Here is a 16712-nt window from a genome sequence, read left to right on the forward strand (position 1 = left end):
GGTAAAGCAAACAGTGGCAGTGCTTCTGAAGTGAGAGCTCTCTGCAGCCTCGGCACAAGATTTTGTAGTTGTTCTCTGCTCCCTGGTGCCATTGTGCACCCCAGCTGGCATTTCTTAATGACCGGAGCATCCATGTGTTCTTTGTAAACAATTACACCATATTCAAGGCAGGAGCAGAGCTCTCATGAAGCCAAGGCTCCAGCAGACTGCATAGGTGTTAAATGGTAAATCGTTAGGCATTTTGTTTCAATTGCAGAGTTATTTATACCCTGGAATTTGTTATTAGCATAGGACAAAACAGAACCTACTGTTACCCACAATTAAAGGCACTATTATGGGACTGTATCAGCACGGATGGCCCTTCCTTTCTTTGGCAGCAGCACGAGGAAGGCTGTGAACCAGTGGCTCCGTCCTGCAGCACAGAAGCAGCAGTCCCAGTGTTAGTCTTAGCCCATGCAGACCGCCCAGCCTCACTCCTGCGTCACCTCCTCCTCCGGCCCCACAGTCCTGGCACAAAGCAGGGCTGCATGCAGGAGCTGCTGCAGGGTATGAGCCCACCCTTCCCCAGCAGCAGCTCCTGCTGGTGGAGGGGCACATGGGTATGGTGCATCTTGGACTTGGCTTGGGGTTGCATAATCATTCTTGTTCAAATTCAGGATTAACAGGTTATATTCTCATTTGCGAGATTCCTATCGGCACTGAGGGAGGTTTCTGATTTCACCAGCACTAATCAGGATGCCACAATGGATTTCCGGTCTCAGCAATGAGGCTCAAGAGCCTTTGTTGCCTGTGGAGCTGGTTTTAATTCAAATCTAACTGGCAGAGCTATAGCAGGCTGCACGCTGAACAGATTAAAAAATAAAAGTCACTTACATGCACCTTACTTCTGAATCCATTTCGTACAGACACAAATCCCCCTGACCACCACAGCACCCGGTTGCTTCTCTCCCTTCTAGGAGCAGTGCCCTTCACCCCTCAGCACGGCGCCCATTACATGCCCAAAAAGAAACGTGCCAAAAACCTGCTCCAGTGCCCGCTCCGCTTCCGTTTGATGCCACGAAGGACGTCATGGAACACAGGCAGCAGGCAGGCCGGCATGCAGCGTGCAGTGGCGGTGTGGGGCTGTGAAGCTGCTGCCGTCCCCAGGCATGGCACCCAGCAGAGGAGGGGCAGCTGGCCTCAGGGGACAGACAAGAGCAAAACTGCTGGTGACGTAATTATAACTGGGAGGCCAAACAGGCTCCTGAGAGGCAACATCTTTGCGGACAGAAAGAGGAAAGGCTCACTGACGACTGGCTTGAGCAGATGAGTAAATCAGACTGGGGTTATAGCCTTCTTGCTCTCCCCTGCCTCCGCCCCAAGGACTCTGTGAGTCACTGGAACTGGAGGAAAAATACACACGAAATTCTGCAAGTGCAGGAATTAAAGAGACATTTACACAGCTCGCCTCTGGCACTCAATACCAGCTGCAGAATTGGGTTAGCTTGACATTGTTGCTGGAGGTGAAGAGAAGCAGGAAGGCTGGCTGAGCAGCAGCAGTGCCCTGCACTGCAGAGCAGGTGAGCTGCAGCTGGTGGGCATCTCCTTGCTAAAGCACTGAGACACACTTTCACCTTTTAAAATCCGGGAGTGAAAGCAATTAAGAAAATCTCTGTGTCCTTCACAAACACGAGGTTCAGGCAATTTTGGGTTATGAGATGGATGCAAATCTGCAAGTCTGAGTGCCTGGGAACCTGTACACTTCTGCAAGGCTCTGAAAAGCTCTGCTGGGAACAGCTGGGTCAAGCGCACTTCGCTATCAGGTGCTTCACAGGCACCACCACCAAAATGAGACCTGCAGGCTGCCTGTAACAGGCCGCCAACCTGGAGCGAGGTTGCAGCTCTGCACTGCCCACAGCTGTCCTTCCCTCCAGAAGGTTCCTTCCTTCCCTGTCCCACTGGATGCTTCACAACTGCAATACCCCAAAAGAGCATAAGGGAAAGGCAGTGTTCACAAGCACATGTCACAGCAAACCCAGAAGTAAGCAACAGATGACCAGGCTAAGCTGAAGAATCTTTTTTTCCTTAACGCTTTCCTTTCTCTCCCTGATTGCTGCGGGTGTTCAGACAAGGGCAGAGGCTGCAGCAGCGACTGTGGCCAGCTCTGGTGCATCTCCCGAGGGCAGGCAGGAGTCCTTAGTGCTGGATCTGCTTGGGGTCAGGCAGGAGGGAGGAGGGAGGGCAGGGGAGGGGAGGGAGAAAGGAAGAACCAACAGCTGTGAACCCATTGCGGCCGATGCTGCCGCCCTGCCCAGTGCAGTGCATCATCCAACTCAGCCTGGTGCCTCGCTTCCGCGGGCTGCCTGCTGCCTGCGAGGCAGGAAAGGGGCTGTCTGCCTGCCCACTTGGTCTCACAAGCCCAAGGGGCCCTTCCCAGCCACAATTTCCAAAGGAAAGAGATCTTGGCTGGCGCTGTCTCTTTTTCTTTCTTTCTGAGAAAAGCGGGGCTGAAGGCGGCGGCGGCTGCTTTATAACCCCATCCTGCCCCTCCTCAGCAAACAACCTAAGCAGAGTTTGAGCGTGAAAATGGGCTCCTCTGTGCAGCAGTTGTCTCGTAGCACAGTGAATCAATTAGTGGCTGATCATTACTGCGGTAACTCTATCTTTCACAAGCAAGATTTTATATACAGATAGACTAGGATGTTTTCTGCTCATTTCCTTCCTGTCATTCCCATCACGAACTACTGTTAAAAATACAATGCATTTGAAGCCTGTAATATTTGCAAGCCTGTGCTCCAGTTTCCCAGAGCTCAGCTGTTGTTTTCTGCACAGCAAAGGTAGCGAGAAACATCCCAACTAGAGAGGGCATAGGCAGAAGGTCATCTCATTTTCAGGCTCCTAATATAAGGGATTACTTTAATTCCGTATTCTGGCCAACTGTTTCCATTTATAATCTACAGTGCAGGATTCCTTCCAGTGTGTCTGTGGTGGTATTTGTTCTGTTATTTCTTCAGAAATTGGCAAAACTGTTTTGTTTGGAAAGCATTAGTGTAACAGTTTAGTACCCAGAGATAAGGAGAAAACAGGAGTACAGCTCAGCTCACCATTAAGTTTGGCATTAATCTAGATGGCAGCCAGGTGCCCTCCCCTCTACCAGAAGGGAAACAGTCAGAACTGTGTATTTCAAATGCACCCAGGCAGCATTCCATCTTATGAAAAGCCTTAATACGAGAAGAAAAAACAAGAAATCACAGAGAGAGCAGGATTTTAACTCACTTCTAAACTGGAGGAAAGCTGCTCTATAAGAAGAAGCCTGGCAGTGCTACGTACTGCCACAACTTGCACGGAATCACCCAAGTCAGGCTGTCCTTTCTAATCTTATTTCTTACAGAGTCTCTGATGAAGGCCACAGTCCTTTCTAAACTTTTTTTTTTTCCTCATATATATATATATATATATATATAAATATATAAATAAGAAAATAAGAAATATTTATATAGGTAAGAAAAAATTCAGGACTGAACTGAGCATGAAATGGATTGTCCATTTCCCCCCTTCACTGTCATAATCTTTCTTTTAATAATAAAAGAAATGTTAAATCTTGTTAAATGGTTATTTGTTTTCTCAAATGGAAAATACAGCATAACTGAACACGGGAGCTTTTAGATGAAGTCCAGAACCATGGCAGAGCGGTGACATGTCTAGTGCCTTTTTTCAGTAAAAGAAAGATTTACTCCTTTTTCAGGGCCATCACACTGCCCATGGTGGTGTTATCAGTGGTTCTGTGTTCCTGCTGACCTTAAGTACTCTTACACCATTAAATACATAATATTTTCCGATAATAGAATGCCATTCACATCTCACTAACAATAACTCACTGTAATGAGATAAGAACCTCCACATCGAGTGAAGCTCTCCCCAGGAAATACGAGCACACTTTTGGGAACCACAGAATTGAGCTGATGACATCAGGATCCCCACACTGTATTCCTGGAGAACCCGTAACTCCCGTCTGCAACGACTGGAATTTGAGAGGCGTACAGATTGCAAAATCAGATGTTAATCTGCAGAGAGCAGCACAGGTATGGGCAGCCTGCATTTTTGCTTTCAGCAAGCAAGAACCAACAAGACTGTTAATGACAGAAAGCAGCACAGGTTTCTAGCTGTGTGTATAAATAGGCTTTAAAAACAACTGTATTCCTTAAGTGAGTCATCACATCATAAAGAAAACTTTTACAAGAAATTTCACGTTGTTTACAAATTTCCCCTGCGTATTTTTTAATTCTTTCCTTCCCACTCGCGACCCAGGAAGGACAGCTGCAAGAGACAGAAACCTGACGCGTGCATTGCAAAACACCGAATCATCACTATTTACTGCGGGCACCTTCAGCTTGCAGGCTCTTGGCTTTTCCTGCAGTTGAAGCACAACCTAAAGCCAAGCGCAGGCCTTGCGCCGAGCCACCAGGAGGGCACTCAGCCTCCATATGGGCGCTGCGGGACGCGGGGATCCCAGTGTGGCACCCAGCGCAGCGCTGCTGCCGAGCCGAGGAGCAGACCTGCGGGAGAACGGCTTCATCCCGGCTCTAAACGAGCTCAGCGGGGAATCTGTAAACAGCCAAGTCAATTGCCAGAATGTGCACTTTTCAACTTGGTTCTGCTCCTTTGATCAGGCTGAATTTTGAGCTGCAGCGATTAATGGGCTAACAGAGGAAGTCACGGGATACCTCTCGGGAGGAGGGGGAAAGGAGAAGTGGCTCACCCTCACTCTGCATCTGTGCTGCTAAGCACTGCCTTTCCACGTAGAAAGCAGAAGTACTGCTGAAGGAAAGGAGGAGAAAAGGGGGCTGTCCAAAGTAAGTACCACTCGTACCATTCATGCACTGTTTAAGTGCGCCCTTTGGAGCAACTGTAAAAGAAAACAGACTGTCCCAACGCGAGTGCCTTGTAAACCACACTTCAATCCAGAAGAGTAACAGTTTACACTTAATAATGCCGGAGAGTAAAGGAAATGTTAAACACGTTCATTAGGCAGAGAGAAGCTTCCAAAAGCCCCAAGTCTTAAAGCAGTGAGAGAAATTGGTTTACGACAGGGACACTACTGTTACCCCACAAGAGTATGTCCTCATCTTTCCGGGTGGGGAAGAAACATTCACAGTAGCAGCCCACAACCACAAAAGAAAAGGACAGCAAACAAGCCCCAGGTCAGATTTTTCCCCTCCTTTCCCTTTGCTATGCTGTGACCAATGCAGGGGCAGCTCGTCCTCCTGCTGCCCACAACTGGAAAACTGAAGCCCAGAGGGCTGCAAATAACCAGCAGGATGATGAAAACTTCAGCTTCTTTGAAGGCTGGGACATCCACAGAATGCTGGTATGATCCCCAAAGAGACAGAGAGCCAAAAATTATTCAAATGCAAGCTTGAACCAAGGCAGGCACAGGTCACCAAAGCTTCCAGCTCCTTTCTTCAGAGAAAGGCTTTCTTCAGAACTGCCATTGCCAATGATTGCTTTGCCCTTTGAGGCATCCTCTTCCTCCACCTCTGATCTTTGCTGAACACACAAAGACGAGCATACATGATTCACTTTGCTCTCAGAAATAATCCCGCAGTCGTCCTGGGATGACCTCCTGCTGGGTAAATTTAGGTGTGTGTGTTGAGGCTTTACAAGATCAAGCCATTCATGTACTGTGTCAGAGCAGGATATGGCACTGCCCCATCTGCTTCACAAGGCTCCCCCCTCCTTCAGTGGGTTCTTAACAACTCTCCAGTGGGGAAAAATACCTTGGCACAGGTTGTCCAGAACCTGCATTCAAATCTGCATCTGTCTGACGCTGATTTAAGGTATCTTGTTTCATTACTACAAGGAGAACTGCTAAATCATTATGCCGGTCAGCCAGAGAACACTATTTATGTTGCAGTAATGTATTTCCTATCTTGTTCTTTTCACATCCCCGTATGCAAAGGGTTAAACTGTAATACAGGGTTACTTTTTGTTAATTGCCGGGAGAGCTTTTAAGAATTATGGACTGATATGGTAATTTTTGCCTTTAGATATGCTGTGAAAGATTTAACCTAAAAACGTACAAGTAACAGTGATTAGCCTTCAAAGCCCTAAAAAAAGCTGCTCCGTTCTGACTGCGAGTTTCTATCAATTATTAGTGCAGGCTGCTTGAAATAGTCCAAAGTACTTGAGACAGAAATATTGCAACGCCAACACGGCAGACTGATACACTTCCTAAGCGGCCAGAGTTTTTGAAGACAGCTTGTAATAGCGTTTGGCTTTCAAATCTTAATGTTAACAGCTTTGACGAGACTGATTCTAATTTGTATTTAAGACCCATTACCTCTTCCTCTAAGCAATCTTCGTGAAACATCATTTGTTCTAGGGGGACATTTGCCATACAGAGCGTATCTCTAATGGCCGCTAATTCACCCTATTCTGCTTGCTCCTATATTAATCAGCAAACTGTGAATCATCCCAGTGTTTCCAGACTCGCAGATGTACGAGGGAGCCGACGAAGCCAGTCCAGTTTCTCTCTCCATTCAGACACGGAGACAATATCAGTTCCTGTTTACAGCCACTGCTTTGTTTCCCCCACCCACACACTGAAATTTCTCCAAAACGCCCAGAGAAAAAGAGACTGAGTTCACTTTACCAGGAAAGTTATTTCTAGGTATCGCATCCGTACCAAAACACGTCTGTGCTGTTATTTCGCGTGCAGCGCTCGCTGCAGCAGGGCAGGAATGGCAGCGGAGCCGAGCAGGATGAGGTGGGCAGCTCTCATCACCCTGCCCCGCCGCCCGGCGGCACCACCTGATTTATTGCCCCCCGAAGGCTGCCTGATTCATCTGCCTGCTTTTCGTTCCAATCGCTAATTAGCCACGGGTGCCTCAGCCTTGCGAGCGTAGAGGCAATTTTAGACTGCTGCACGACAGTACCAAATGGAAACCTTCTCCCCCCCATCCCAAAAGGGAGGCACAACCAATGCTCTCTCAATATCCCCACAAGGTGCTAAAATTAACTTTTAATTTAGGTAGCGAATTTGAGAGAGTGAGAAGGCCATGGATTTGGGGAGGTGAGCACATTTTCTGAACACCATGCTGCGTTTAGCTGGAGGCGAGCCCCACAAACTGCAAAAATACAGACAATGAACAAATGAACCTTCCAGAAACGGGGCACAAATTGGTGTTCAGATGCTCTGAGATTGATGGGAATTTGCAGGAGAGATGAAGCAAGATTTGGGTGTACAGTAGGGTCATGGAAACTGCTCCCTCACTGCTCTTCATCAGCACGCTGCGCTACAAACACCTTTTTGGTGCAGAGCGATGGGTGCACTGAAGTATAAGTGAGGGTGCAGGGAATGCATTGTAGCAACAGCTACAGCTGGGTCAGTGCAGGTGCTGGGCCTGACCCAGCCACTGTGAGCCCACGAGTAAACGTACCAAGGCATCTGGGAAACCAGGGAGAGAGCAGCTGGCCCAGCTGGCAGGATCAGAGAGGTTTTGGTACACGTGGGTGCCAGAATTTGGTTTCACATCAAATGAATCAGACACTTAGCACAATAACACCACTTTCCCCGTATATTTGACAGAAGAGCTTCTCTCCTACCCCCACTGCAGGGAAAAAGGAAAAAACTGTCTGTTGCTTAAATTGCATGCCCTGGGCATAAGGACAGACTATAAAAGCAGCCTGTTGTCATTCAGTGACCCATCCTACGTTTCTCTGGGATGTCCCATTTCCATCTGCATGTTCATGGTGTGCTAAATACTCCTCTTTTCCTTCTCCACCAAAACAAGGGCGGCTGCCAGGTCAGCCTGCCCACACCCAGCACTTCACGGTCCCTCTGCTGGGAGCTAACTGGGGGCTAACTGGGAGAAACAACCCGTGCATTGAGCAGAGGTGCCAGAAGAAACTTGACTGCATGCCAAAGAACAGTGAAGACTAAGGCATGGATAGCAAGGCTCAGCTACGGCAGGGAAATGTCCTGAAAGAAGGCAGCATAGAAGGACGCATGCAATTTAACAGAATAACACAAAAGAGCAGCACGGTGAGGAGATGAGACCTGATTTTTTCATCTTCTGCAGTTCTGAAAATACTGGGCTACTGCTGGCACAGCTGGCCAACACCCACATCTTTCCAAAAGCCTCCTCCTTACTTTCCAAGAGCCATCCAACGTCACTTAGTGGTGGGGGCGGGCAGGAGTTGGCTGTGCAATAGCCTCCGTTGGGCTCCCCTGGGAAGGGGAATCTTTGGGTTTGAGCAAAAAATACCAACACTGTTGCAATGGCACTGCTAAATATAAATTCAGAAATGACTGTTCAAGATGTTTTTACATATGCAGAGAGGTCAAACTCCAGGCTCAGCCTTACTGCCTGCTTGCTGCAATCCAGATTCATCACCAGCTTCCTTTATTCGTCCAGTCAAAAGCACTTAATTAGCTGAAGGGCTTGCTCCTTTGCCTTCAAAAGCTCTCCGCTACCTCAAAGGCTTTGCTCGAGTATTGTGCTATCACTGCCCTTTGAAATCAAATCCGTTTTTCTTCCCTGCAGCATTAGTTACAAAAAAATATATATATATAAAAGTCTTTCCTGTGAAAAGAGAAGGAAAAGGAGAAGGAAGAGGAAAAACAAAAAGAGAAGAAACAAGAGAAGGATGAAAAAGGGGAAGATCAGTGGGAAAGACCAAGCAGAACTTCATTCACAGTTAGATAAGTGTGACGCTTAAAGACAAAGGGACGGGGAAGGGAAGGGGCAAGGGAAAGACTGAAACTGCAGATGAAATCTGGGATTCCAGTCTTATTAATAATACAAGACATCACAGCTTGTTTTGTGTGATAGGAAAATGTACAACATCTCAGAAATCCCCACTATGCTTTTCCTGTACATACCGCAACTGAATGTACATTTCTATTCTTATATTAATAAAAGCTGAATTTCGCATTCCATCATATTTATTTAACCTTTAACACCTAAGCTCTGGGTCAGTTTACTCTTTACAACAGTGCACTTCTTCTGCAGCTTTGTTTCTATTTTAAGAGAGCTCATGCATAGAAGCAAGACTTTTTGTTCACTTTTTTTCCTCCTAGCATGTTTAATGAAGCTTGGGGGTTTTGGTGTTTCTGCAACCTGTGATTTACTCCACCAACTCAGATACTCTATTGCTTCTTTAACCACAGTTAAACAAACACTCTCAAGTCCCTTACAGAGTTCTTTTTTTTTTTTAAATCTTCATCACAGTATTCAGTTCTCACATACAGTCAGCATACAGTAAAATACAGCTATTAATATTGCAAGACTTTTCTCTATGCTTCTTTTGCTATAATTTTTTCCTTTTCCATAATTTTTGGTGATGGAGCTGACACAAACATACCCTGCTCTGGCAGCCCGGTGTACAACTATCTGGATGTCAGCAGAAGTGTGGAGGGCTCTAAGAATAGCACATTTGGTTCCCACAGAGCAAGTGCAGCTCAGAAATGCGCAGTGTGTCACAGCCAAACAATAGGTATTTCTTAGCCACGTCCCCCCAAGAAAACAAGCCTCTCCATAGGGTCTTGTCTGAAAGTGTGTCACAGAGCAGGGCTCTGAAGCCCCCTCCCCAGGGCTCTGAAGCTAACTCAGGCAGACTTGGGCATGGAAAACTCACAGCCCCCCACAGGTTGAAATGTAGAGATCCCCAGCTCCTCTTCCTCCAAGCAGGAGAACTCCTCTTTCCATTCACGAGGGCCCGTTACTATTCTTACATGGCTTGGAACAAGAGAATGGCTCTTCTGAACTCAGGGATGTCATACCAGCATAGCTGGAGGCACAATTGAGCCCAGTATTTCTGACATGCCAAAAGAGAGGATCTGCAAGTACGAGCTGTATTTAGACATAAAATGCGGGAGATGCCCAGCTATTCAACCTGCCTGGGCAGATGCTGCCTTCACACACCCAGAACCAGCCAGCAGAAAGTCAGAGGGCTGAGCTGCAGCCCAGAAAGCAGCAGGGGCAGCTCAGGAGACTCCCTGGCACTTAATACCACCTTATATTGTGGATTTGTGAGTCCAGACCTCTGAGTGTAATTTCACTCAGCAAGCACCAGTAGTACATGAGTGCAATGAAAACTTGCACATATCCACAGGAGCGCTGTGAGTACCACCAGGCTTTGCAATATCACACAACGCAAACTGTTGGTGCCTAAATCAATATCAGTCAGCATTCAACGGCAAAGACACAGCGCTTCAGACGTGGAAGGATCACACGTTATCAGATTTGCCACTCGTCCAGGCAACCCAGGCTCTGGGATGCAGACTGATTACACTGAAGAGATACACCGTTATGTTCCACACGCTGCAGCTGGGATGCACCAGGAGGAAGCCAGCATCTGGGACGTGGAGCCTTGGTGTTAGTTTGCCTGAACAGAACAGCATACGGCTCACCCTGGGCTGGGGCACAGCCACAGCTCTCTCCCACATGCTGCTCTCCCACGACAAGGGTCACGTTGTGTGGTTTACTGTTCTCCCTCCAACTGGCCACCGTCCACATTCTTCTGTATCGAGCTGCACCTCTTGCTCAAAAGATGAGAGCACCTGGCCTTCTTTTGATAAATGATAGTCGCATTCCCAAACGTGCACACAGAGTAAGGGGACGACTTTCAAATGCCAACCAACATCCCAGGGAACTCTGCTGATTTTCTTTGAGTGGGTTTCCGTCAGTGAGGCTAAAAAAGGCAATTTTCCATCGGACAGTTACTGGTTATTGAAGATGCGGAAGTTGTCTCTCGTCTTCTGAATCTTGTGGTGTTTTAATGAAACAGCTGTTCTGTGATTGAGAAGCCGCATCACCAGCCTCAGGAGAAAGCTGGCACCGAGATTCCAAAAACCTCAAAGTGGGCTCTCAGCCGTGCTGCTGGACGCTGACCCCACAGCCACTGCTGCTAGCACGCATCACAGACCCAAACTGGTACAGGCCAGCCCCAAAATCTCAGTATGTTTCAATGTGGGTAGGAGATCTCTTGCAGACAAATAGCAGACCTACCTGCTAGATTCAAACAAACAGCAACTAACCCAGAATTTTAAGGTTTCACACTTCAAATATTTTCCAACTTTCTGTCCTTTCACTCCAAAAAATTCATTTTTTGCCATTTGCTTTTAATTCAGCAGCAGGATTCCACATCCTCCTATGAGATTTACAGTAAAATCATCAAAACACAGCAAAAAGTTCAGCTTCTGAACATGCACCATCCTTCTTAGGTGGTTCAGCACACTGTAAAACCAAAGCACAGTCATCTGGTGCATAATTAGTGCACCAGTCTTACTTGTAAAATGAGGGAGGCACCGGGAGCTTACCTAACTAATCTGAAATGAGATGCTCATTGCCTGTAATCACTGTCTTTATCATCCTTGATAATTACTGATAGGCACCAGATGATGCTACCTCTCTGACAGTGAGAAGCACCTGGAAACGCAGCACAGGCAGAGCAGTGGAAAAGGGCTGGTTTTGGACAATCAAAGAGATTCACTGCAGGGGTTTGGAGGTGTAAGATAAAAACGAGGGCACAGGAAACCTCAGGAACACAGCAGGGATGTGGTGATGCCACAGATCCAGCGGTAGAGCCAGAGAAAAGATACACGCTCAAAGGTTATGGACGTGGGTCAAAACAGGTTGTGTCGTGGCAGTTTAACAACTTTGCAGCCATTGTCCGAAGTGCAGTAAGACACCATGAATATTTTTCACTCACACTGCCTCCAGTGTACAACCCCTGATCAGCACTAAGTCACAAAGCTGCAGCAACTCACTCATTCGGCTGTGCATCCACTCTCTGGGATCCTGAGCCTTCCCAGCCATTCTGCCCTCAGCTGCTGGATCAAAGCAGGGGAGCACGGGGTTTACACAACTTTGGGTTGATCTCAGAGAGGCACAGTGGAAATGCACCTTGTTAATTTACCACTACAAAGCTGATGTTTATAACTAGCTGCTTATTTTTCATTGCTATCACAAAAAAAGTTACACACTAAGCCACCCGCACTGAAGAAATTCATCTCTACAAGAGCTGAAGTCCTAGGAGGTAGGAAAGCACAGAAATTCAGGGTCTGCATTCCCCATCTAAGCACAGGTCTCTGGAACAGGTCCATGCAAGCTCTGAAGATCAGCCTTCAGATCACTGGGGCAGAAGCATTTCAGTGCATCATGAGGAGTCAGTGTAAGCGTGCACACACAGCTGGGCTAAGGATTCTGCTGCCACAGTGCTGGTTCTGCCTAATTGAAGCTGGCTTTGGTGGCAGGGTTCCGTTTGTGTCCTACCATTATTCTTCCTAGTGAAAAGACAGCCACTTATTGCTCATAGCTGAGCTCTCCGACTGAGCCCCCAAGCCTTTCCTTGCCCTGAAACACTCAGCACATCTCTCTAATTTGGGGTAGCAGCAGATAGTGCTTTGCACCTCTCCTTGGGTCTCAGGGAGAGGGTTGCTGGAGAGAAACCAAAGCTGCTTCTCAATCTTGCCAGTCACATTTTTGCACATACAAGCTCAGTTGGTATTGCAGCTTAGCAAAGGGTGGGGAATGGCCCTCATCCAAAGCAGGGCATTGCTTCTGGCAAATGCTGGCAACAGGTATTTCAAGTCTGCCTCTTAGCTATTCAGATGCTGTACTGTTTGACCTGCTGTCCATCAAGGAGTCATATTTTAACTTTACTTCTCACCCCCCCGATCTTTTCTGGCCTCAGAAACATAACATAGAGATGAAATCAGCCAAGGGCATTAAGGGGAAAAAAATAAAGAAAAAAAAAAGATGGAAAACAAATTATGGGAACATCTCTACCGCTTACAGTATACCTAAGAACACAATCTGTACATTTAAAAATAACTTATTCCAGTAGTGAGAAGTGGGTTTTGCCTAATAGCACAACATTCTCCACTGGGCTAGAGGTGACAGTGCACAATGGAATTAAAGTACATTTCAAGTGAAGACATGGACAAAGTTACTTCTAATAACTCCAGGACGTTGTCCATTCATACACCGTGCACAGCCCAGAAGTTTGACGACGTCACAGTTGAAACACAAAGAGAAGCAAAAAGAAGAAAACACGTAACTCAACGTTTGCATGTAAGCCCAGCAAGACCAAAGAAGCACACTCACCTGTCTGTTTTGAGATGGCAGCGTGGCAGACTGCATGTGTCTCTGCATCCGATGTGGCTGCATCAGCTGCCGGAACTGCTGCTGGAGGAACTGGCTGCTGTTAGCCTGCTGGGACTGCGGGGCGGCTGGAGACTGCTGCTGCTGCTGCTGGAGATAGTGAATGAGCGACTGCTGCCCTTGTCCTGCTGTCAGGGGTGACATCTTTTGGGTAGCTGACTCCGAGGCAAAGTGAGATAGTGGCTTGGTGTTGTTGAAAGAAAACTGGTCTTGGTTAACAGGGCTCTCATTCACCAGACCTGGCTGTAAGCTAGCAGATGGCTGTTGCATAATTATGTTCATATTTTTGGACTGGCTTGTAGTCATTGATTTAAAAAGTGAGTTCTGCATACTTGTGGGGTTGTTGTTGGGAGTGATATTAGAGATTAATGGACCTTGAGGACTGAAGGGCTGCTGATGCAGAGCGGGGCTTGACAGCTTCTCTGGCCTGTATGGTGGAGAAGGTCCAGTATTTGTGGAAGCCATGCTGGCAACCAAGTTGTTCTGTGGACTTTTAATGTTGCTGGCTGGTAAGCTGGCTGCTGTCAGGGCAGGCAGCATGGAGCTCTGTGGGCTGAAGGGCTGCTGGTTCAGAGCTGGACTGGAAAGCTTCTCAGATCCGTAGGGAGGAGAGGGGCCGTTGGAGGGGGTGCTGCTGGAAGTCATGCTTGAAAGCAGAGTGTTTTGAGGACTCTGAATGTTGTTTCCTGGTAAATTATTAGCAGGCATACCAGATACCATAACGTTTTGAGGACTGAAAGGCTGATGGTGGGGGGATGATCCTGCCCTATAAGGAGGAGAGAGACCAGGAGGAGACATAGATGGCCAGCTAGGAGCCTGTACTTGTTGCTTTGTAGTAGACACCTGCTTGCTAGCTGCCAGCTGCTTTAGCTGCTGAGCATGCCAGTTGGAGCCAGGTATGTTGGGTAAGGGTACTGGAAGCATGGGTGGTGGCTGGTTCTTGCTCTGGGCTGCTGCAGAGATGGGTGATGCAGCAGGTTTGTTTGAGGGAGGAACCTGGAAGTTAGCTCCAGCAGATGATGGCCTCATCTGAGGAGATCCTCCACTGGTTGGGTTGCAGCCTGGGGAAAAGTCTTTGTTAGCAACATGGTTCTCCAAGTGGGAAGTCTGCGGGGAGGACTTTGGAGTGGTACTTATGCTTGGCTGAGAATGACTCAGGCCAAGTGGCTCCTCAGCCTTGCTGCCCAGAATCTTCTCCAGATCCAGGTCATTGGGAGAAGGATCAGGCATCTTTGTCAGCTCTTCCAACAGATCTTGCAGCTCCTGGTCCACAGACTGTAAGCTGTTTCCTTTCTCATCATAATGGACAATGCTGTTACCTTGCCCTCCTACTGATCCCTTCTGATTTATTTCCGTGTTGGGTGGCACAGAAAATGGGGAGCCGATGCCACTACCATTCATGTGATTGTTTTCCAAGAGCACTGAATGACCTGTGACTGCCATGGAAGAAGTGCTGTGACTGCTGGAGAACGGAGAACTTTGCAGTTCTGGACACGCCACACTGGGATTGGTACCTTGGCCCATGGAAAGGGTTACATCATCGAGACAGAGTCTTTTACTGTCATTTGGGAAAATGACATCAGGCACACCACTGGAGGCAGGAGAGCTATCATCTTCCAGCTTTCTTTTAATGGATCCCTGTAACTGGGAAAATAAAAATGGAAAAGATGGTTACTGACCTTACACTAACGTGCTCTAAAGCTCCGAACTGCAACACTGGGTTGGAGATACTGAAAATTAAACCGCACAATTAAAAAACCAATCACGTGAGACAAATTCAATCAGGATTTAAGTGGGTGTGACTTTGCTGAAATCAGATGAGTTACAGTCAGACAAAGGCTCGATCTCACGTGCTGGCCCTAAGACAGGTGCTAAAGCTATAAAACACTGCCTGTCATCTGAACTGTAATAGAAGTTTTTAAAATCATTTCTGGTATCATCTCAATTAAGACATTATACTCCCTGCATAACAAACATGCCAGCATTTCCATGGTCTAGACAACGGCAGAAATGAATGAAACCCTGGATTGAATTTAGCCACCTCCTGCCAGTGACTCGGATTAAATTCAGACCTGAGACAACTAAGTTGTTTTACATTCTTCATTCTGAAATAACTGGCATGCTTTCTGAACAAACTCAAACAAACAAACAAAAAGACCTCAATTAAATATCTAATCAGACTTTCAGCTTTCAGTCTTTTTTTTAATCGTAGATAGTTTAGGTTTTCTTAACAGTAAATAACAGCTAAAATCTTAACTTTTCTTTGTTTTCCTAAGTCTCTGGCAGTATGGGCTTCATTTACATTAGGATGCAACTTATTTGTAAAAACTGAAGTATTTTCAAAATACCACGACAGAAATACCTCATCTTTACGAAATGGTGTAGTGGTAAATCCACAAGTTTTGGAGGAAAAATAAACCATTATGTTTAAACATAATGTCATTATGTTTAGAAAGAAACTGAAACTAAAAATAATGTCTCTATCACAAATTCAGTGCAATATAGTCATCTCCTCCAAATATAATCATCCGTGGCTTTCATTTTTAACAACTTTGACCTGTATGTCATAGGATTAATCAAACATTAACATTGCTGCTCCAAGTTAAGGGAAATAAGCCTTCTGCTCTTGTGTAATAGTAGAGGGAGGTGGTGTTTAAAGAAACATCTTGTCAGCAATGGAGAAGCCATAGAGTCACTGTTCCTCTAAGCCAGCTCACAGTACAACCTCTCCCAGCCCTGAACTACCGTTCAAAGCACTGCTAATCACCTTGCATCAGGAAAAAAATCCTCTCTCCTTGTAATACCTGCCCGCAGCATTAAAAGAACCCCACCACGTATTGCCAGCATAGTCATGTCCACTCTAAGGCTGCGGTGGGTACGACTGGCTTCTGAATTTTGCACTGAATATTACATCTCACCTGTGCCTAAGTTCCCCACACAAACAGCCGCTCTGGTGCTCAATACAGCTGTTGCCACAGGACGCTCATCACGGGGCATACGAGGCTGCAGGGCGCAATATGGGCACGTGGTGCAGCTGCTTCTGCAATGTACAAATGGCCAGTGGCCAGCCTGAAATTCAGCCCATCTGCCATGGGTTCAAGTAACTCACCACAACTGGGGCTGTTCTGAGCTGGGAACTTGGAGTAGTTTCCCAGTAGCTTGTTGAACACACATGAGTGCTCTCACATCATTTGTTTCTAAATTGGTGGGCAGAGAGAAGACTGTAAGTTTGGGCCAGCATGTGATCAGGCTACACAGATACCTCCCTACGTGTTAACGCCCAACTTACATGGGTATTTGGAGGTGAGTGAGAGGATGCAAGTTAGTTGTACATGAGGAACAGGGTGCTGGCGGATGGAAATACAGGTTTGTATGCTATGGTGAGTGGCTGCTCAGGCTCTAGGAGAAATTCACCCACCACACAGCAGTTCTGAATGGTACTGTGGCAAAGAGACCTTTTTGCATGGACATTTTTCACCTACCCTCTAAGGAAGCTATTCCATACCAGAGCAATCACTGCTCCTGCTCTGTGGCCTCCAGTTGCACTGCTTTACCCTAAGCTGC

At 46.9% G+C, this 16712-nt stretch overlaps 1 protein-coding gene across 1 annotated transcript in view; it reads right to left on the bottom strand.

Annotated features, from left to right (window-relative positions):
- The window catches only part of MAMLD1 (mastermind like domain containing 1), a 75966-nt gene that overhangs the window by 17430 nt on the left and 41824 nt on the right, over nucleotides 1-16712 (bottom strand). Inside the window, exon 2 of the mRNA XM_048959913.1 lies at nucleotides 13092-14792. Within this exon, the coding sequence (XP_048815870.1) occupies nucleotides 13092-14792 (1701 nt within the window). The remainder of the gene's footprint in view (nucleotides 1-13091; nucleotides 14793-16712) is intronic.

This window comes from Lagopus muta, chromosome 13 (assembly GCF_023343835.1).
Source record: "Lagopus muta isolate bLagMut1 chromosome 13, bLagMut1 primary, whole genome shotgun sequence".
NCBI classification, from domain to species: Eukaryota; Metazoa; Chordata; class Aves; order Galliformes; family Phasianidae; genus Lagopus; species Lagopus muta.